Source organism: Mobula hypostoma, chromosome X2 (genome assembly GCF_963921235.1).
Source record: "Mobula hypostoma chromosome X2, sMobHyp1.1, whole genome shotgun sequence".
In the NCBI taxonomy this organism is placed as follows: domain Eukaryota; kingdom Metazoa; phylum Chordata; class Chondrichthyes; order Myliobatiformes; family Myliobatidae; genus Mobula; species Mobula hypostoma.
This window is the reverse complement of record NC_086129.1, coordinates 41,595,367-41,619,193: the sequence shown is the minus strand read 5'-3', so window position 1 is coordinate 41,619,193 and position 23,827 is coordinate 41,595,367. Positions and strand designations below refer to the sequence as shown.

The following is a 23,827-nucleotide window of genomic DNA, read 5'->3' as shown; positions in this document are numbered from 1 at the left end:
AGGCTTGTCTTGTTAAATGGCCTGTGTGTGGCGCCTTGTCAAAGGCCTTCTGAAAATCCCAGTAAGTAACATCTACTGACCCTCCTTTGTCTATTCTGCCTCAAAGAATTCCAACACATTTGTCAGGCAAGACTTCCCCTTAAGGAAACCATGCAGACTCTGGCCTATTTTATCATGTGCCTCCAAGTACCTCAAAACCACATCCTTATTAATGGACTCCAACATCTTCCCAACCACTGAGGCCAGGCTAACTGGCCTATACTTTCCTTTCTTCTGCCTCCCTGCCTTCTTAAACAGTGGGGTGACCTTTACAATTTTCCAGAACCATTCCAGAATCTAATGATTCTTGAAAGTTCATTACTAATGCCTCCACAATCTCTTCAGTTACCTCTTTCAGAACCCTGGGGTGTAGTCCATCTGGTCCAGGTGACGTATCCACCTTCAGACCTTTCAATTTCCCAAGCACTTTCTCCTTAATAATAGCGACTGCACTCACTTCTACCCCCTGACACTCTTGCATTTCTGGCACACTGCTTGTACTACTTGGAGGCCTGTATATAACTCCCATCAGGGTCTTTTTACCCTTGCAATTTCATGGAATGGTCTTTCTTATAGAGAGAGTTATATAACTCAGCGTGTCTATGGCGACCATCAAAAATCCACCTACACAAATCCCATTGACCAGCAATTGATCCATAGCCTCCAATGCAGTGGTGACTCAAATGCTCTTCTAGGTACTTCAAAGTACATCTATTACCATAGTATGTATACCACAGACAATCTTGAGATTCATCTTCATCCAGCCAACCAGGAAACAAAGAAACACAACAGAATCCATGAAAAACCCCATACGACAAAGACCAACAAACATCCAACATGCAAAAAAAAAACTGTGTTCTTGGTTTGAATTCTCCTCTACAAGATAAAGTTCTTCCTCAGATCCCCTCCAAACCTTCTTGTCACAACCCTCTGGCCTTTATGGCCTCTGGTTTTCAATACCTTGTCTCTAATGGCTGCTGAGAGAGTGCGAGTTTTTCCTCAGCCGCTGGTGCTTATAGAGGGGGTGACCACTAGTTCCTCCGACAGTCCCACTTATTTAACCAACAGAACTTTGTGATGTCACACATCTTAACCCTTTCCATGCTATGCCATTTTCTGTCAGAAAAACAAAAAAGAGGAAATAATAAGGAAAATAGTCTTGAAAATTGCTATCTGAACCCCCCCCCCCCACCTCTCCCCTTAAGTGATTGAAAACAGCCCAAGAGATAACATCAAGCAAAATGGACTGTCTGTTCTCGACTGTACAGTCCTGGTCTCCAGGAGGACACATCTCTCTCCCCTTCTGGAAGGTGACGCAAGGATTCAGTACAATCCACCTGTCAACAACAACCTCCTCAAGGCCTACCACTCTCCGTCAATAGAGAAACCAGCCAATATTCAGAACTCTTATGTCTCTGCTCTCGCTCATATCCCCTGGACCTCCACAAGGTGCCAGACCAGAATAATCTACCAAAGTCCTGCCACATATAGTTGTACGGTAATCCGCACATTCACTCTGAATGGGAAGGGTGTGGGCTCAGACTATGGAGCACATTATCCCGCCTGACAACCCAGCGCTGAGGTCCTGCTTTACAGGTGAGACATCAAACTCGAAGTTCATCTGCTCCCTCTGGTGGACGAACTGGAGTGAAGTCACAGATTCTCTTCAGTGCCCGGACAATATTTGTTTGGGGGGGCGGGGGGAGAGAGAGAGAGAGAAAGAGTGGAGAGAGGGGGAAGGGGGAAGAAGAGAGGGGGAAGGGGGAAGAAGAGAGGGGGAAGGGGGAAGAAGAGAGGGGGAGAGGGGAGAGGGGAAGGGGAAGGGGGAGAGGGAGAGGGGAAGGGGGAGAGGGAGAGGGGAAGCTCTCTGCGGCTTATTTCAAACCTGTGCAGTAGCCCCCTCCCTCACTCCATACCAGACGATGTAGCCAGTTAGGATGATCTCCACAGTACATCGGCAGAAATTTGCAAGGACTTTTGGTGAGATACTAAATCTCCTGAAACTCCTAATGAAATATACAGCAGCTGCTGTCGCTCCTTCTTTGTAACCGCATCGTTATGTTGGGACCAGATTCTTTCTTCTTCTGATCCCTCTATGAAGACTAGTGTGGGTTCCCTCGTCTTACCCTTCCTGATGTCCACAATCAGTTTTCTTTGGTCTTATGGATGGTAAATGGAAGGTTGTTGCTGAAGTGCTTTGAGAGGTTGGTTATGACTAGAATTAACTCCTGTCTCAACAAGGACCTGGACCCAGTGTAATTTGCCTATTGCCACAATAGGTCTACGGGTGAGCAGTTTCAAGTTCCCGGTATCAACATCTCTGAAGATCTATCCTCGGCTCAACATATTGAGGCAATTACAAAGAAGGAACAACAGCGACTATATTTCATTAGGAGTTTGAGGAGATTTGGTATGTCATCAAAGACTCTCTCAGATTTCTACAGATGTATCATGAGAGCATTCTAACTGGTTGCATCACTGTCTGGTATGGAGGGGCCACTGCACAGGATCGGAAGAAGATACAGAAGTTTACAAACTCAGCCAGCTGCGTCATGGGCACAAGTCTCCCCAGCATCGGTGACACTTTCAAAAGGCGATGCCTCAGCCTCAAAAAGGCAGCATCCGTCATTATGGTCCACCATCACCCAGGACATGCCCTCTTTTCATTGCTACCATCAAGGGGGTGGTACAGGAGCCTGAAGACACAGACTCAACATTTTCAGGCAAACTTCTTCCCCTTTGCCATCCCGTGCACTAGCTCACTACTTTCCCCTTTTTTTTGTACTACTTGTTTGATTTTATAGATGTATTTCTTATTGTAATTCATAGTTGTTTTATTATGTATTGCAATGTAGTGCTGCCGTATAAAAGTATCTCAGGACAAATGCCAGTGATAATAAACCTGATTGCGATGCCCTCCATAGACACTGAGCCACCTGCTGTGCCTTTGTGTATATTGCCTCGGAGAAGCATATGCTGTTGGATTTGTCATGGTATAAACACAGCGGGGGAAAGGGGCCATACAGACAAAATCAGAATCAATATTTGAAATGAGATGCATGATAAACAGACGGAAGGGGAGGCGGCTGGGGCCACAGGCTCTCTGGAAACATTTCCCTAAAGTGACAATTCCAGTGGACTACTGACATCAGAGGATTGGATTTTACTCCCTTTGGGTGAGCTGAACCTCACCTTAATCCCTCTGGGCCTATTCCATACATAAATAAACGACAGTCAAGTCGAATTTATTGTCATGTACAGTGAGATACAGGTACAATGGAAAAACTTGCTAACAGCAGCAGCATCATCACAGGCACGTACATCCAGACAGCACACGAAACACAAATTATACATCGATTTATGTCGGATAATTAGAAATCAAGCCCACTCCAATAGTATGAAATATTAGCAAAATTAACAAAAAAACAGCGCTGCTGTGTTTACTATAAGGATTCGTGCTTTAAGGCAGATCGCGGCCATTAATACCCGGACCAGCCAGGTTATCGCCACGATTACTGCAGGGTCAAAGCCCAAAGCCCTTTCCCCGTTGTTGCCACAGAAACACAAGAGCAGAGAAAGTGAAGGGAACTAAGTGATTATTGTGTGTCCACCCGCCACCCTTCCAAGCACACGGCGACCTGGCGAGACGGACTGCCGCGGGCGGTGGCTGTTCAGTGGGTCGGTGATCATTGCGGGAATGCTGCAGTCACCGCAACACGACACCGGACACTGAACGGCGAGACATGCGCCCTGGATTGACATGAATGTCTCATTTCCAAATCCTGAGCGATCTGCTTTTAATTTTATTGTCGAAAACTTATGAAGGCCGTGAATTTCTTTCAAATATCCTGTTTCCGCTGGTGCCGACGGAACGTGTGTGACGTGAACCTGTAGCATTTTAATAGCAACGTGACTGACATCAATTGTGCATAGAAATGCCCCACTATCCCAAATGGAAACGAAGCGACCCAGAAATTATCACTGACACGATCTAGCGTGTGCAAAACAGCTTTGCAAACTCAAAACAAACATAAATTAGTCCAACTTTCCGGCTAAATATATTCTACGAAACAACCTCCGCAACTGAAACACGAGGAATTCTGCAGATGCTGGAAATTCAAGCAACACACATCAAAGTTGCTGGTGAAGAGGTACAGTCGACGTTTCGGGCCGAGACCCTTCGTCAGGACTAACTGAAGGAAGAGTTAGTAAGAGATTTCAAAGTGGGAGGGGGAGGGGGATATCCGAAATGATAGGAGAAGACAGGAGGGGGAGGGATGGAGCCAAGAGCTGGACAGGTGATTGGCAAAAGGGATTTGAGAGGATCATGGGATGGGAAGCCTAGGGAGAAAGACAAGGTGGGGGGGGGAACCCAGAGGATGGGCAAGGGGTATAGTGAGAGGGACAGAGGGAGAAAAAGGAGAGAGAGAGAGAGAGAGAGAGAGAGAGAGAGAGAGAACTACTAATAATAAATAAATAAATAAATAACGGATGGGGTAGGAGGAGGAGGTGGGGCATTAGCGGAAGATTGAGAAGTCAATGTTCATGCCATCAGGTTGGAGGCTACCCAGACGGAATATAAGGTGTTGTTCCTCCAACCTGAGTGTGGCTTCATCCTTACAGAAGAGGAGGCCGTGGATAGACATGTCAGAATGGGAATGGGACGTGGAATTAAAACGTGTGGCCACTGGGAGATCCTGCTTTCTCTGGCGGACAGAGCGTAGGTGTTCAGCGAAACGGTCTCCCAGTCTGCGTCGGGTCTCGCCAATATATAGAAGGCCGCATCGGGAGCACCGGACGCAGTATATCACCCCAGCCGACTCACAGGTGAAGTGTTGCCTCACCTGGAAGGACTGTCTGGGGCCCTGCGGCCTTCTATATATTGGCGTCCCGATGTGGCCTTCTATATATCGGTGAGACCTGACGCAGACTGGGAGATCATTTCACTGAACACCTACGCTCTGTCCGCCAGAGAAAGCAGGATCTCCCAGTGGCCACACATTTTAATTCCACATCCCATTCCCATTCTGACATGTCTATCCACGGCCTCCTCTACTGTAAAGATGAAGCCACACTCAGGTTGGAGGAACAACACCTTATATTCTGTCTGGGTAGCCTCCAACCTGATGGCATGAACATTGACTTCTCAAACTTCCGCCAATGCCCCACCTCCCCCTCGTACCCCATCTGTTATTTATTTATATACACATTCTTTTTCTCACTCTCTTTTTTCTCCTTCTGTCCCTCTCACTATACCCCTTGCCCATCCTCTGGGCTCCCCCCCCCCGCACTCCCCCTTTTCTTTCTCCCTAGGCCTCCTGTCCCATGATCCTCTCATATCCCTTTTGCCAATCAACTGTCCAGCTCTTGGCTCCATCCCTCCCCCTCCTGTCTTCTCCTATCATTCCTATCCATCCCTCCCCCTCCCACTTCCAAATCTCTTAATATCTCTTCCTTCAGTTAGTTCTGATGAAGGGTCTCAGCCCGAAACGTCGACTGTACCTCTTCCTAGAGATGCTGCCTGGCCTGCTGTGTTCATCAGCAAATGGAGTTGGTTTGGACCGAGAGCGCCATCTAATGATGATATTTGGTACAACAGGCTCATCATCGAAGTTCATCAGGATGGATTTCAGTTCAAAGGGTAGAGCTGTCCGTGAGTTTACATAATACGGGCTTCAAAGTCAAAATAACACAAGAGGTCAAACTTACACCAGAACCCGTGGTTTGCTTTCAACTGATTGGTTAAAGAGAACTGATCTCCAATTGTCTCAAATATTTCTGATATTGCTTTATTACCGATTACATTTGTTTGTTCTAGCTCTGGTAAACTCTCCGCTGTCTCTGTACTTCCATTCACCATTAGCCCTATTCTCAATGATACATCAAGTCCCAGTAAAACAAGTGTCCATTTTACAAAATTCTGTTTAATTTTCAAAGTCCTCTTCAGACCAGCCTTTTCCATCCTCCTCCAGCTCTCGGACATCATAATGTATTTCACCACTCCTTAACAACCATTCCTTGAGTTCTCAGGATACAAATCACTGGAACTGATTTCCTAAACCCTTCCACCCTCCTTCAAAGAGAAAGATTAGCTTCCCTTGTGACATGTGCATTGAAACATACAGTGAAATGCAAATTAGCGAGGATCGTGCAGGGTAGTCCGCAAGTGTCGCCATGCTTCCAAAACCAGCATATTAACTCATTAACCCAACCATACATCTTTGGAATGTGGGAGAAAACCAGAGCACCCAGAGGAAACCCACGCGGCCATGGGGAGAACGGACAAACTCTTTACACAGACAGCAGCAGGGACTGGACCCAACCCATAATCACTGTAAAGCCACACGCTCAACTGCTACGCTACCTTGCCGCCCCCAATTTCCTCATTTAAAATGTCTCTAAAAGCCTACTTCTATGAATAAACTTTTGTTTATCTACCCTAATACCTTGTTAGATGTCTTGGTGTCCAGTTTTAGCTTGACAACGTACCTATATTGCAGATTGAAGCTTTTGTCTACGTTAAAGGTGACACTGGAACTTCATATGCTGCTGGCTAACCGCATATATATGTCAGGTCAGATTTTAATGATGTAGCTTTTGATGCAGTCCCCATCACATGGAGGATATTAATATTGCAGCCCCCGCCCATCCCCGTAATGCTGAACCATTAAAAATGGGAGGGATTTGAAACATGCAAATAACCTACTCTGAAAGCAGCATCAACTCATCTCATTGTAACTGAAGAAATATTACCAGATTAATGACATTTTTATTTTAATATATATAGAGATATATATATATAAAACAAAGAGATATAGTATTGCATTGTTAAACAATATGAATACAGTAATTAGCAGCTCCTTAAGCAGATCTATCAATCAATAGCATTATCAGACCTGTTGTAATATTGCATGCAGTTCAGCAGCATACATTCCCAGCAAATTCATTGTAAATCTGGCAAATCCATTACCAGCTGTTGAACAAAGTGCAAAAAATGGTTCTGGAGGACAAATTCTGGGGAATACCATTTTCCCCTTCCTATCTACCCGACCCATACTCAAAACAAGACCTTTCCAGTCCCCTAAGCTCTCTTACTGCTCCCCTAAATATTCCCATCTCTCAACTGTTCTGTTCCCCAAAAGCCTTCCACCTTAGACTTCCAATTTTCCTTTCTTGTCCCTCGATTCTTTTTCCTGTTTCTCTGTCTTCCTCTGAGTTTGCCTCTCTGTGCTCCATCTCAGATGGTGGAGACAAGTCACAGAGCTCTCCATGTTTTTCCCCTTGTGCTTTCACTTGAGCTGTGTATTGCTGGAATGTAACCAATATCCTGAGGGGCAAGTTGTTGATTTCTTCTGGAACACATCCATTGAACAATTCCAAGACTGAATAAGTCATCTGCCTTTCTCATCTTCGGTATCACCATCACAACCTCCCTGGCTTAGCCAGTTGCACAGTCTTGCAGTTCCTACACCATCATCTCAGCTTCCATATCAAGTCTTCTGTTTCCCAGGATCGTCCAAATGTGAGGTTTCCCATCTTCCACAGGCCTATAGACAAAGTGTCCTCAGCCATTGGACCGTGAATTCCCTTCAAACAGAGCACTCATCATTCCTCAAAACTTCAGCTAGCTCTTGAAATAGAAGAAAGCTGTTGAGTTCCATGGCAACTCCAAAAGTCATGGAGGTGTCAACAAAAATGCCCACATTTTAACAAAATCCAACCAAACACTTTGGAGATCTTGGTGTTATGAGAGGTGCTTTATAAGTGCTGGGTCTCCCACTGCTTACCTGAATAGTTTAGCATGTCTCATCGCTTCAAACGTGGAGTGTTGTGAACTAAGAAGCCGGCCTATCACTTTCTTGGAGCAGTTAAGGATAGACAATAAACACCCTCAGTTTTAGAATGAACATATAAAAGAAAATGTAAATGTTCCATTCCCTCTACTGGAAACATTCTTCTCAATGACAGAATGTAAAGAAAAACACTGAATGTTGAAAGGCTAATTTAGAAAGATCTTATCTGTCACTGAGGATAGAAAGGACAGAGCCTAGAGCAGTGGTAGCGAACCTTTTTGAGAGCATGTGCCAAAAGAGGTGATAATCTTCTAAAAAAAAATTCTTTCACCTGCCATGATAATTTTGAGTAGAGGTTATTATCATAGATTAATTAATGTAACAATAATTATGGTAAAAATTCTTTCACCTGCCATAATAATTTTGAGTACAGGTCATCATAGATTAACTAGTAACAATAATTATGGACTTTTTTCAAGGAAAAACAATGTTTTGTTGCTAATTTATGTGCGTTAATTGTTTTGCTATTAATAAAAATATAACAAAAACAGATTTAAATAAATGAAGCATTTTAGAAAACCTATTAAAATTATTAATATTAATCTTTTAAAAAGACTATTGAAAAATAACATCATTTCTATATAGTATTGTTATTATAACTATTTACTTTCCAAATACTGATGTGTACACCAGGTCTGCAAAGATTTCAAAATACATTATCCAGCATCACATGCTCTCGCAACCAGCACCAAGCTGGCACGAGATGTTTCCGATCAAAACATCTCATCGCTCTGGGTTGTAAGAAAAAAAATCTCTGCTTCGTTTTGCAGTATAGATAATCATTATATATCTTTTAATTATGGTTGGGGTTTAAAGAATCGAGGGGTGGCACTGCATGCCGAATGCCAATAAACTTTTTGTATGTGTCATCTTGGGCATGCATGGCATAGGTTCACCACCCCTGGCCTAGAGTGTCGTATATTGCTGTCCTGTCTGCTATTCTACACAGCAGGCAAACATATTTCTGCACAAGATGTTCATGATTTGCACTAAGTTTTGAGGGGAAGGGGTGGGGTTGGTGGGGAGTTGGGGCAAGTAAAGTCCTGAGTGGGAGACAGAGAGTGAAGCAGGGTACTATTCGCCTCGAATCTTTGTGCCCTCACCACAGAGCCAATTCACCAGAAATGCTTCGTAAAACCTACCTCTTTGACCAACCTGCTTTCCATTCAACAGCTTGTGAACTTGAGATAATTTACTTCATTAAAGTCATCAGACAAATGCAAATTATTGTTATCGAGGGTGATTAAAGAAAGCAATGAAGAAATGGAATTTTCAAGATTTTGAATTCTTGGGGTATTGGACCATGATTCAGCTTTAACGAGTACCTTCAAACAAGATTCAAATTGATATCCATCCAAAGGACCTAAATATAGATATCACATGACTGAAAGTGATCTCTTTTTCAGAGAGGTCAGTGTTCCTTGAGTAGTTGTAATGAGTGAGATCAGGGGAGAATCCACAATGAAACAACCAGACGGGAAATGAGTGTTGTAGAACTCAACAGCATGTCACTTTTGATTTCCTTTGCACATTTAATGAGAGGGGAGACATTTATCTCACACACAGCCTTAGAACATAAACTAGATCCTGTACTGGGGATATAAACGAGTTGCTGAGAATGTCCTTGTATTTAGAAGCAGTCCAACGTCTGAGCTCTGAGCAGTTTGAAGGTGGCCCTTGCAGTAAGATCGGCTCCTGTGTGGACACTACACGTTGCCACACAGAGGTCTGAAAGAAACCCAAACATCACTGCACAATCACCACTCATTATTAAGCCCTACCCTGATGTTTCCAACAGTGGGAGAGTCTTGGACAAAAGAACACAGACTTAGAATAGAGGGGCATCCCTTTAGAACAGCGATGAGGAGGAATTTCTTTAGCTAGAGGGTGGTGAATCTGTGGAATTCATTGCCACAGGCGGCCATGGAGGCCAAGTCATCAGGACCACCTCTTTGCACAACCACAGACCTGTCCTTGATTGTGTCTTTGAAAAAAGAGCTAGGTGACCAAGTAGCACGAGTCACCATGCTTTTTCATCACACTACCACAGACCTGTCCTTGATTCTTTTTGTTGCATTAAGTGATTGCATGTTCACAGTGTACTTTTCTTTTCACTGTATGGTATAAATTCATCTATAGTTTATATATATTTATATTATGTATGCTTTCTGCACCCGTGTGCCTGTGATGCTGCTGTAAGGCAGTTTTTCATTGTACCTGTACCTCACCGTAATTGTGCATATGACAATAAACTCAACTTGTGCAGTGTCTAATTCATGTAGAGTACCAGTGCGTTCAAACATAAACTTGCAAATGGTTGTAAATGAAAGCAATCTTGGTCTAGACCTTGGAAACACACAGAAGGGATTTACTCAAACAGTAGCAGGGATGGTGGATGGTGCAGTTGATAAGAGGAAATTACATCCACTCACACAGGGACCAGTGACCAATGCACGTAGACCGAGGATGATTGACGACTGGCAGAGATGGAATTGACTTTGCAGTCAGCTGTGAACAACGAGATACTTCCTGAAAGGAGGTGTGGAGGCAGATTCAATAGTAACTTTTAAAAAGGCAGCTGGGTGCGTTCAAGAGACATTAGCGAGACTTTGAGGGAAAATGGGAGCGAATAAGATTAATTGAGAAGCACTCTCTAGGAGATGTCTCAGGATCACGGGCCATTGACATGGTATAATTATGCAACTTCAAATGCCTGTTCAAAACAGGTAGAAGAAATGTCTACCCCAAACTGCCTACTGCTGCTTCAGTGAATAACTGGATTGGCTCAATTGTGCCCGGGAGTTCTTATGCTTTAATAAACCACCTTTTTCCTGTTCCAGTCATTCAAAGGCACCATGAGGAATTTTGGGGGGTGGAGTTTGTGGTTTAAAATTGGCATTGTCACCTGAACCGAGTTCTTGAGTACTGGTTGGCTGGGGCTGGTAATTTGGATCCCCCACGTTCATGTCCATCAAAACCCAATCAAATTAAAATGGGGCTTAAAGCCAGATCTCATCACTGCTCATACTGGAGACTTTGTAGATATATCCAGACATTGGGAAATGAAGGAATCCTGCAGAAAAAAAGAAGAAAAGAGCTGGGTGACCAAGTACCACAAGTCACCATGTTTTGCATTTTATCTGATCCGTTTTAGTGCTAAGCGAACGCACCAGAAGAAACCCTTATAAATATACACATTCCTACTGACCCCTTTAAATATTAACATATTCCCAGTCACCCGCAATACATCCCAGCAATTCTGCTAACAGCATCAAACTACCAAACATGCTATAAAACCATTAGACATAGGAGCAGAATTAGGCCATTCGCCCATTGAGTCTGCTCCACTATTCCATCATGACTGATTTATTATCCCTCTCTGCCTCATTCTCCAGCCTTCTCCATGTAACCTTTTGACAGCCTGACTAATCATGAACCTATCGACCTCCACTTAATGACCTGGGCCTCCACAGCAGTCCATGGCAACGAATTCCACAGATTCACCGTTTGGCTACATAAATTCCTCATCTCTGGTCTAAATGGACGTCCCTCTATTCTGAGGCTGTGCCCTCTGGTCCCAGACTCACCCACTACTGGAAACATCCTTTCCACATCCATTCTCAACCTGTGGTGCACGGACCTATCGGTTAATGGTAGGGGTCCACAGCATTGGTCGGGAATCCCTCATCTAGACCTTTTAATATTCGACAAGTTTCAATGTTGTCAAAGTTCCAACAACACCACCCAGAAGTCTGAATGTGTCTGTTTCTGCCACCATTAGAAACTTTACCTTTCGCTAACTAACTGAAACTCAACAGTATTTCAGAATATTCTGGTCTCACCCCATCTGAGATAGTCCATTGCCCTACCCTTAATGTTCTCGCACTCTCTCCAGCTCAAGTTCCCGCTCATTCTTCTATACTCATGCTCTGTAATTATTTCCAAGAATTTCTCCCCTAGTAACTTCAACTTACTCAGGGAGATATTCTACAGATATTAATGTATTACCAAAGGTCCGCTGCAACTTTTAATGCATGTAGCAATGTGTATAAATATTAGCACACTCCTGGTGACCTCCTGTTAATATTAATACTCCCTTGGAGAAACATTTTAAATATTAACCACTGCAGAGAACCCATGGAAATGTTATCACACTCCCAGAGACTGATCTGCAAACATTCGGGCTTATGGACAAGTTTATCTGCCTTTGGACCGTCCCTGGACCTGAGCTTCAGTTGACATGCTGACTGCACAATGAACCTGCAGCGAGAGGCCGGTGCCCATACTGAACACTCTGACGGACAGATGAAGTTTGCTCAGCTCTCTTGGCAGTGTGATCTCCGGCAGACTAATCATTAGCTGAGAAGCACAGGGGGTAGGGGGCTCATGCATTATGGATGGGGGCGGCACTGTAGTGCAGAGGCTAGCGCAACGCTTTGCAGTGCCGGCAATCAGCGATTGTGGGTCAATTTCTGCCACCGGCTGAAAGGAATTTGTACACTCACCCCGTAACCCCATTGGTTTCCCTGGGCTCTCTGGTTCCGTCCCACATTGCAAAGATATATGGGTTATGGTTAGTAAATTGTGCACATGCTATTTTGGCACCGGAAGCACGGTGACGCTCGCAGGCTGCCCTTAGCACATTCTCGGACTGTGTCGGTTGTTGATGCAAACGACGCATTTCACAATACACTTCGATGATTGCATGTACAGATGACAAATAAAGTTAGTGTTTATCATTAAGTCACCTTTAGGGTCCATGGCTGCATTTTCCTGATCGGACAAATCACCACACGCCACCTTGTTTTCAGACAGATGCTTTGACGCTCCATCAGCCTCTAGTTTACAGTTGAAAGCAGAGTGCAATTAGCAACTGTCCAGAAAAGTCCAATTAAGAATTGTATTTACACTGTTCGTCATTCAGTAATATGTCAAGAGAGAAAACCAACACATTAAAATCTTCCAACCCAGTTCACCCCTTCCCCAGTTTTTGCTGACCTACACACTGGTTAACAATCAAAAACTGACTTTGTTTTCAAATTCAATGTCTTCATTTTCATCTCTCACCTTTCCCTGTCTATGTAACCTCCTCTGGTCCAACAACAACACCCAGAGGTCTGAATGTGTCTGGTTCTGTCACCATTAGAAACTTTTCCTTCAGCTATCTAACTGAAACTCAACAGTGTTTCAAAATATTCTGGTCTCACCCCATCTGAGATAGTCCATTGCCCTACCCTTAATGTTCTCACGCTCTCTCCAGCTTAAAGCTATATTTATTTTCTCACATTTCCAGTTCTGTTGAAGTGTTGTTGATCAGAAACATTAACTCTGTTTTTCTTTCCACAGGGGCTGCCTGACCTGCTGAATGCTTCCAGCAATTTTTGTTTTTCCTTCCAAGTCTCTTTGCTCCTCCAAGGCTCTCCTTAAACCCTTGCTCTGGAAAGACTAGCTCCTCAGTGTGGAGCACGTTCCAAGGCCCAGAACCAAGCAGCATCTCCAATTTTACTTGCTCCTTAAAACCAAAAGACAAACACATGTCAGAGGAGGTCCCACAAACCCTGGCTTACCTGCTGGGGGTTGGTTCAGATCATTAATGTTCTGATACTGGTTCAGGTTTGCTTGGAGGGAGACGTTCTCCCTTGGAATCTGCACTTCATCGCATTTAACACTGGTAGATTCGCTGCATTGACAAAAAGACAAGTATTTTATGGGATGAAGAAAAAATTGGAATCTGCCATCTTATTTGGTGGTGGAGAGAGAATCTCTGAGTTTGCCTATTAAGGCTGTATAGTGGACAATGAAAAGTTTAAATTTATTAAATATATTATCAAAGTATACATATGTTACTGTATACTAACCTTAGGATACTTTTTTGCTGACATTTGCAGGAAAAATAAAGAAAAGTAATAAAATTTATGAAAAAATTCTACATAAAGAATGGCAAACAACCAATGTGCAACAGAAGACAAACTGTCCAAATAAAAATACTGAGAACATAACTTGTAATGAGTCCTTGAAAGTGAGTCTGTAGATTGCAGAATCAATTCAGATTTCTGGTTAGTGAAGTTATCTATGAAGGATGAAGAATAACAAAGGTTATCAAAAAGTTACAGGGGGATTTTGATTAGTGGACAAAGGAAGTTTAATTTGGATAACTGTGAGGTGTTGCATTTTGCAAAGTCAAAAACCAGGTAGGACATTCACAGTGAATGGGAGGGTGACCTTGGGGAGTGTTGTAGAAAAGAGGGATTATGGAGTACAAGTACATGGTCACTGAAAGTGGATTCACAGGGACACAGGCTTTTGGCATGCTGGCCTTCATAAGTCAGGGTGTTGAGTGTAAAAATTGGGAGGTCACAATGGGATCATACAAGACATGGGTGAGGTCGCACTGCGCACTGTGTTTCAGTTTTGGTCACAAAGATGTCATTAAACTGGAAATACCTTAGTGCAGAAAAGATTTACAAGGATGCTGCCTGGATTTGAGGGACAGTGTTAAAGGGAAAAGATGGACAACGTAGTACTTTATTCCTTAGAGCGCAAGACACTAAGAGGAGATTTTATAGAAGTGTATAAAACTGACAGGTGCCTGGAAGAGGGACCATGTCACTTCTATCCTGGCCTCTCTCCACCGGCTACCAGTACGGTTTAGAATTGATTTTAAGGTTTTCCTGTTTGTTTATAAAGCCCTAAATGGGCTGGCCCCCTCCTATATCACAGACCTTCTAACCCCTTCTTCTACTTCTAAGTCCCTCAGGTCAGCTGACTTGGGGCTCCTGGCTGTCCCACGATCTAAATTTAAGCTCAGGGGTGACCGTGCCTTTGCTGTTGTAGCCCCTAGACTGTGGAACAGCATTCCCCTCCCTATCAGATCTGCCCCCTCCATTGACCCTTTTAAATCCAGGCTCAAAACTTACCTTTATTCATTAGCGTTTGAATCCTCCTGATGTGGCTGATTTTTGGCTTGTGCCTAGGCTCATGTGTTGTTTATTTTGTGCCTGTAAGCTGTGTGCCTTGTTGTTTATATCCGTGTATCTTGTATTTGTGATTTTAGCTACCTGTTATGGTTTGTACAGCACTTTGGCCAACATGGGTTGTTTTTAAATGTGCTTTATAAATAAATTTGACTTGACTAGACTAGACTATAAAATCGTGAGGGGCATAGATAGGGTGACTGGACACAGTTTTTTTCCTCAGGGTTGGGGTATCAAGAACTAAAGGGCATAGTTTAAGAGGAATTTGAGAGGCAACTTTTTAAAAAAAAAATACACAAATGGTGGTATCGATGTAGAAATCACTACCATGGAAGTGGTTGGGAGAGGTACAAGAACAAGAACAACTTTTTAAAGACAGTTGGTCAGGTATATGGAAAAGTTGAGAAGGTTATGGACGAATGGGATGAACTTGGATGGGACATCTTGGTCATCATGGATCAGTTCAAGGTTCAAAATAAATTCCTGATCAAAGTACATATATGTCACCATATACAACCCTGAGATTCATTTTCCTGCAGGCATTCACAGTAAGTGCATAAAATACAATAGAAACAATGAAAGACTGCACCCACCAGGACAGGCAAACAACCAATGTGCAAAAGACACCAAATGTACAAACACAAAAAGAAAAATAGTAATAATAAATAAATAAACAATAAATATCGAGAACATGAAATGAAGTGTCCTTGAAAGTGAACCCACCGGTTGTGGGAACAGTTTAATGACGGGGGAATGTAGTTGAGTGAAGTTATCCCCTCTGGTTCAAGAGTTGATGGTTGAGGGGTAATAACTGGTGGTGTGGGTTCTGAGCCTCCTGTACCTTATTCCTGATGGCAGCAGAGAAAAGAGAGCATGGCCTGGATGGGAGAGGTCCTTGATGATGGATGCTGCTTTCCTACTTCACAAAGATGTGCCCAATGGTGGTGAGGACTTCACCCGTGATGGACTGGCGGTGTTGTACGACTCTATGACACTCTCCATGGTTCCAGGTTAGATTCTCACTGTGCTCAAGTGCAAAGGGTCATAGCCTCCCAAGTTTGGTAAGTTTTAACAACAGAGAAAACTTAGAATATTTCTATTGGAACAAGAGTCCTTGGCTTCCAAATAAGGTGTCAAATAATAAGAAATGAGAAGAACATCAGTTTGTTTTCACAAAGATTTGTAAATCCTTGGAATTCCCCATTCCGTGGGCTATAGGTGCCCAGTGGTCACTAAAATTGAAGATTCAAGTCAATAGACATTTTGGGCTTTAATGAGAGAAATGGCTGGTGGAGCGGCACCCACTCAGCTCTGGAGACCTGGATTTGATTCTAACCTCCACTGTTGTCTGTGTGGAGTTTGCATGTTCTCCCTGCAAGCACAAGTACTCCAGCTTCCTTCCACATCCCAAAGATGTGGGTCGATTTGTTAATTAGATACTGTAAATTCCCCAGTATGCAGGTGAGGGTCGAATCTGGAGGGAGTGGATGGGAATATGGAGAGAATAAATCAAGTTTAGTGTAAGATTACTATAAATGTGTGCCTGATGGTCAGTGTGGGTTGAAAAGCTGTTTTCATGCTCTTTGACCCTTGGCTTATTTCTATGATTCAAGGAGTATGGTGGGAACATTGGATTAAACTGAAAAAGGAGCTGTTATTGACTGGGGGAGCAGATCTGGGGTGTGCTGCATGGCCTGTTTCTGCTATTAACTGTACTGACGAGATGGTGGTGAGAAAAGAAGCAGCCAATCTGACTTGCTGAATTCCCAAGGGTTTTAAAACAGCCCCAAAGATTATCCACCCACTCAAAGTCAACAAAGTTATATTCAATCTTAAGAATCCGTCATCCATCCACGATCACGCCCCCACCCCCCACCATCTGGATCCGCCCATCACCTGCCAAGTCTTGGTCCACCCCTTCCCTCTCCCTGTTCAACCAGTTATCTCCCTTCTTTCTTTGCAGCCCAGATGAAAGGTCTCGAGCTGAAATGTCAACTGCCCATTTCCAAGATTCGAGACTAAAATTTAGTTAACACGTGTACATTGAAACATATAGTGAAACATGTTATTTGAGTTAACAACCAGCACAACTGAAGGTTTACTGGGGGCAGCCCACAAGTGTTGCCACCAATATGGTTACATTATAGTTGTGTGGTATAGGCACCCAACGAGTTCCCCTCCACCACCTACCTCTTCCATCTGGCAGAACTGGTCCTCACCATGAACAATTTCTCCTTCAGCTCCTCCCACTTCTTCCAGACTTGAAGGTAGCCCTGGGCATCCACATGGCTCCAGCTATGCTTGCCTTTTCATTGGCTATGTAGAACAGTCCATGGTCCAAGCCTTCCCTGGTAATGCTCCCCAATTCTTCCTGTGCTATGGTGACAACTGCATTGGTGCTGCTTCATGCACCTACGTTGAGCTTGTCAATGTCATCAACTTTGCCTTCAACTTCCACCCTGCCCTTAAATTCACTTGGTCCATTTCTAACACCTCTCCCCCTTTCTTGATCTCTCTGTCTCCATCTCTGGGGACAAACCGTTGACCGATATCCTTTATAAAACTATCGATCCCCACAGCTATCTTGACTATACCTCTTCCCATCCTGTCTCCTGTAAAACTGCTATTCCCTTTTCTCAGTTCCTTCATCTCCCCCATATCTGTCCCCAGAATGAGGCTTTCCTTTCTAGGACATTGGAGACATCAGGACATTATGGAAAAGAGTAAACAATCAACATTTTGGGCTAAGACTCTTCATTGAAGCGTCTTGGTCCGAAATGTCAACCGTGTACCTTTTTCCATAATTGCTGCCTAGCCTGCTGAGCTCCACCAGCATTTTATGTGTGTTGCTTTAAGAGTGATCAAGTTCCTCTTGTCCTTACCTACTAACTCATGAGCCTCAGCATCCAGCACATCATCCTCCACAACTCCCATCATCTCCGAAGGGATCCTACCAGCAAACGCATCTTTACCTCCCTCCCACTCTCCACATTCTGCAGGGAACACTCCCTTTATGATGATCTTGTCTAGTCTTCCCTGCAAGCAGCCGAGGTGCCACACCTGCCCACTCACCTCCATTCAGAGCCCCAAGCAGTCCTTCCAGGTGAGGCAACACTACATCTGCAAATCTGTTGGGGTCGTCTATGGTATCCAGTGATCCCGATGTGCCCTTCTCCACATTGGTGTGACCCAACATAAATTAATGGATCACCTTGTCGAGCACCTCTGTTCCATTACCCAAAAGCGGAATTTCCCAGTGGCCAAACATTTTAATTCCTATCCCCATTCCTTTTCTGACATTTTGGTCCATGGCCGCCTTAACAGTGATAGAGTTCCTCTTGTCCTCACCTGCCACCCCACGAACCTCCGGATCCAACTTCAGCCATCTTCAACCAGATCCTACCACTAAACACATCTTTACCTCCCACCCCATTCCTCCAATTTCCACAGGGATCGCCACAATGATGCCACCCTCAGGGTGGAGGAGCAACACCTTGTATTCCATCTGGGTAGCCTCCAACCTAGTGACGTGAACATCATTTTCTCCTTCTGGATTTAAAAAAAATTCCTCTTCTTCTATTCCCCACTCTGGCCTCTTACCTCTTCTCCTCACCTCTGGTGCCTCTCCTCCTTCCCTTGCTCCCATGGTCCACTCTCCTCTCCTATCAGATTCCTTCCTCTCCAGCCCTTGACCTTTCCCACCCACCTGGCTTCACCCATCACCTTCCAGCTATTCTCCTTCCCCTCCCATCACCTTTTTATTCTGGCATCTTCCCCCTTCCTTTCCAGTCCTGAAGAAGGGTCGCACTCAAAACGTTGACTGTTTATTCATCTCCACAGATGCTGCCTGACCTGCTGAGTTCCTCCAGTATTTTCTGTGTGTGTGGCACCAACATAGCATGCCCAATACAAAAGAAAACACATAAAACTCCACGGATGCTGCCTGACCCACTGAATTCTTCTGATTTTTTTTGTGTTGCTGCAATATATGGAATTGGCTACTTTAACTTTATATTCCCTTAAAATGATAAAAACTGAGGCATGTATGACACAGTGGTAAAATGCTGTTGCCTCAAGGATACAGGTTCAATCCCTGGTACCAGGTTCTGTCCATATGGAGTTGCAGCATTCTCCCCGTCACTGTGTGGGCTCCTCTGGGTGCTCCAGTTTCCTCACGCCTCCCATGGACATTTTGGTGGGCTAACCAACTAATGCAAATGACACCTTACTGCATGCAAATGGAAAATGAGCTGGAGGGGAGTTGATGGACATGAGGTTTCAGGGCTACAGGGCGCTGGCTTGGACTCAATGGATCGGATGCACTCCTGTGTCACAATAAATGCACTCAGTGTCCTTTATTAGGCTCATTAATGCAAATATCTAATCAGCTGATCATGTGGCAGCAACTCAATGCATAAAAGCATGCAGACATGGTCAAGAGGTTCAGTTGTTGTTCAGACCAAACATCCGAATGGGGAGGAAATGCGATCTAAGTGACTTTGACTGTGCAATGATTGTTGGTGCCAGATGGGGTGGTTTGAGTATTCCAGAAACTGATCTCCTGGGATTTTCACACACAACAGTCTCTAGAGTTTACAAAAAACCATCCAGTTCTGTTGGGTGAAAGCACCTTGTTAATGAGAGAGGTCAGAGGAGAATGGCCAGACTGATTCAAGCTGACAGGAAGATAACAGTAACTCAAATAACCGGATGCTATAAAAGTTGTGCGCAGAAGAGCATCTCTGAATGCATAACACGTTGAACCTTGAAGTGGATAGGCTGCAGCAGCAGAAGACCATGAACGTGTAGAATTACACTCAGTGGCCACCTTATTAGGTACCTCCTGATAAGCTGACTCAGGGATTTGCAATGATTAAAGGACTTCCTAAAGCCAGGATTTAATCTGCTGCTGTGGGAAATCCAGAAGATGATATTGGGGTATTGAGTTCAGTTCTGGTCGCCTCATTACATATGAAGAATGTGGTGCAGAGGAGATCTACCAGGATGCTGCCTGGATTAGAGAACATGGGTCCGAGGAAGGGTTAAGTGAGCTAGGACTTTTCCCTTTGGAGTGAAGGAGGATGAGAGGTGACTTGGTAGAGGTGTATATGATAAGAGGCATAGCTAGACTGGATAGCCAGTGCCTTTTTCACAGGGGGGCAATGGCCAAGACAAGGAAAGGTCATTTTAAAGTGATTGGGGGAATGTATAGTATAAGAGGATGCCAGTGGCAGGATTTTTACACATTGAGTGATGGATGTGTGGAACACGCTGCCAGGGTTGATGGTAGAGACAGATACATTAGAGATATTTAACAGACTCTTAGATAGGCACATGGATGAAAGAAAAATGAAGGGATATGAGGGAAGGAAAGGTTAAACTGAGCTTGGAGAAGGTTAAAAGGTCAGCACAACATCGTGGGCCATATGGCCTGTACTGTTCTATGTTCCAGAGCACGCAATTTATGAATGAGACAAGGCTGTTTGGATATGAAAGCACAGGATGTCTGGAGAAGATGATGCCAGGGAACAACATGACCAAGGGCAATATCTTTCAGACGGTTCACAAAACTACTTCTCTCACTTCTTTTACATTTTCTTCACCTTTCTGCTGTTGTTAGAGCCTGTGATCTACATTTTGGTTGTGTGTTTTTGGGCCAGTTGAGCGATCTGGTGCTTTGCTGTCTCCAAGGGTGTTAAGGAAGGCTTTGAGTGAAGTGTGTGGCCTCGAGGCCAAGAAACCTGGAGATGAGGCGTGAGCCCATGATAGATAGACTCCATTTCTCACTGATTAAAGCATCAAGAAAGATTGAAAATCATCAAGGACAAGAACGGAAGACGGGCAGGTGTTCAGCACTGTCTACCTGCATTTGAATGGCCTCTCTCTCCCTCTCGCTCCGGGAGTAAGTGCCAGAGTCCTGGGTCTTGGACAAGGTTTAATTGACGCAGTTTGTGGATTGGACTCTGTAGTTCACGCTATGATGTGTTTCTGTTTTCCAGTTGGTCCTTTTTTGTTGCTATTTTTGTGCGATCTTGATTGGGGCGGTCTGGATCTGTAGCCTAAGTTAACAAATGACACATCGCTAGATTGAATGGAACTGAGCTAAATTGAATATGCCTGGACTCTTCCAAGGAGTGGTGTTTTATATTCTGTGTTTTTCATTTGTTTTTCTTCCGTTTGCATGATTTGTTTTTATTTGCGCATCGGGAATTTGATGTTTTTCTTTAAACGGATTCCATGGTTTTATTCTTTGTCTTGTGACTGTCTGTAGGAAGACAAATCTCAGAGTTGTACTACATACATACTTCAATAACTGAACTTTGAATCTTTGAACTTTTGAAAGTCTGGAACCTCCGGTACAAAATTTCATGAAAACTGTGAGTCAGCAGAAATAAGAAAAAACAATCATTAGAATATGGGTATTGGAAACCCAGTTGGATGTCATTCAAATGGAAGAGAAGGATATGTTACCTGTGATCCAATTAAATACCAGAAGAGTCTCAAGTGGCAGAAAGGCCTCTCCTTTCTCTTTATACCATGACTTGGATCCCAGCTATGATTCCCGAATGAGTAGGCTAGTTTTTCTTAGAAAAAAATACTGATTTGGTCATTATTTGGGAGAAACACGACAGCCTGAACAGAAACCACCACTGCAGAATCCCATCTTGTAAACAATGACCATATTTATATCATCATGCACAAAATGCTGGAGCAAGACAGGTGGCAGCTATGGAGGGGAATAAACAGCCGACATTTTGGGCTGAGACCCTTCATCAGGAATGGATTAATGTCGACTGCTTATTCTCCTCCACAGATACTGTCTGAGTTTCAGAGTCCTTCCAGCGTTTTGTGTGCGTGTTGCTCAGACTTTATTAAAACACCTGTGGATGAGTGTGCCCCCACAAAATCATTCAGTGTTTACCCCAATCAGAAGCCCTGGATGAATAGTGAAATCCAGGAGCTGCTGAGAGCCACATCAGAGGCTTTCAAGTCCAGAGATCAAGAATGTTACAAGAGGTGCAGGTATGATCTCCGGAAAGCTATTTCTTGGGCAAAGTGGAGATTCCGGACTAGACTGGAATCAACGAAGGATGCTCGACAGCTGTGGCAGGGTTTGAATACCATAACCTCCTATAAAGCTAAAACTTGCGATATGGGGGACAGCAGAGCTTTGCTTCCAGATGAGCTGAATGCCTTCTATGCTTGTTTTGACACAAGAACAGGGAGGAACCATTGTGCACCCCATGTCTCCCGATGATCTCAGTATCTGAAGATGACGTGCAGGCTGCCTTCAACAGTGAATCCAAGGAAAGCATCTGGTCCAGACGAGTACCTGGCCAAGTGCTGAAAACCTGTGCCAACCAACTGCCTGGTGTATTCACGGATATCTTCAAACTCTTGCTCTGGCAGTGTGTGGCACCCACCTGCTTCACGCAGGCTTCAATCGTACCGGTGCCCAAGAAGAGCATGGTAACCAGTCTCAATGACTATCGCCCAGTGGCACTTACACCCACAGTGATGAAGTATTTTGAGTGGCTGGTGTTGAAGCATATCAGCTCCTGTCTGAGTGGAGACTAGGATCCACTCCAGTTCACCTACCGAAGCGAAAGGTCTACAGCAGATGCTACCTTGTTGGCTCTTCACACAACCCTGGAACATCTGGACAGCAAAGAAGCATACATCAGGATGCTCTTTATAGACTACAGCTCGGTATTTAACACCATCATCCCCTTAAAACTAATCAGTAAACATTCAAGACCTGGGCCTTAATATCTCCCTGTGCAATTGGATCCTGGACTTCCTCATTTGCAGACCCCAGTCAGTTTGGATTGACAAAATCATCTCCTCCACAATCTCCATCAGCACAGATGCACCACAGGGATCTGTACTGAGCCCCCTGCTCTACTCACTTTACACCTATGTCTGTGTGGCTACGTACAGTGCCAACACCATATACAAGTTTGCTGACGACTGTTGTGATGAATCAGCATACAGGAGGGAGATTGAAAACTTGGCTGAGTGATGTAATAACAACAACCTCTCACTCAGAGTCAATAAGATCAAAGAACTGATTGTAGACTTAAGGAGAGGGAAACCAGAGGTCCATGAGCCAGTAATCAAAGGATCATAGGTGGAGAGGGTCAGTAACTTTAAATTCCTGGGTGTCACTATCTCAAAGGACCTGTCCTGGACCCATCATATAAATATAATTGTGGAGAAAGCACGAGAGCGCCTCTATTTCCTCAGGAGTCTGTGGACTTTCGACATGTCATCAAAAACCTTGGCAACCTTCTATAGATGTGTGGTGGAAGGTGTGCTGACTGGCTGCATTACGGCCTGGTATGGGAACACCAATGCCTCTGAGTGGAAAATCCTACAGAAGGTAGTGGATTCGGCCCAGTACATCACGGGTAAACCACCACCCCCCCAACCATTGAGCACATCTACATGAAACATTGCCGTAGAAAAGCAGCATCCATCGTCAAAGATCCTCACCACCTAGGCCATGATCTTTTCTCGCTGCTGTCTTCAGGTAGAAAGTACAAGAGCCTCAGGACTCGCACCACCAGGTTCAAGAACAGTTACTACCGTTCAACCATCAGGCTCTTGCACAAAAGGTGATAACTACACTCATTCTACTTCTGGTGTTCCCACAACCAATGGTCTCACTTTAAGGGTCTTCATTTTGTTATTTTATGCTCATTATTTATTGCTATTTATTTATATCTGCACTTGCACACTGTGTTGTTCATTGATCCTGTTTATTTGCTAAGTATGCCCGCAGAAAAAAGAATCTCATGGTTGTATGTGGTGACACGTATGTACTCTGATAATAAATTTTACTTTGAATTTTTGAACTTTGAAGATTTCCAGCATCTGCAGAATCTCTGAAAGGCTATGCAATGCTAGCATTCATTTTGAGAGGACTAGAATATAAAAGCAAGGATGTAATGTTGAGGC

General features: G+C 44.0%; 1 protein-coding gene across 4 annotated transcripts in view; it reads right to left on the bottom strand.

Moving 5' to 3' along the window:
- Nucleotides 1–6,796: 6,796 nt before the first annotated feature.
- LOC134340791 (transmembrane protein 25) overlaps nt 6,797–23,827 on the bottom strand; it is a 37,581-nt gene continuing 20,550 nt past the window's right edge. For 3 of the 4 annotated variants that reach the window (XM_063038303.1, XM_063038304.1, XM_063038306.1), the window contains 3 exons: nt 13,460–13,572; nt 12,641–12,730; nt 6,797–10,965 (listed from right to left, as the gene is read on the bottom strand). In XM_063038303.1, the coding sequence (XP_062894373.1) occupies nt 10,892–10,965; nt 12,641–12,730; nt 13,460–13,572 (277 nt within the window). In that variant the 3' untranslated portion in view covers nt 6,797–10,891. Of the gene's footprint in view, nt 10,966–12,639; nt 12,731–13,459; nt 13,573–23,827 lie in introns of those variants that run through there. The other variant, XM_063038307.1, reaches the window with a different exon arrangement.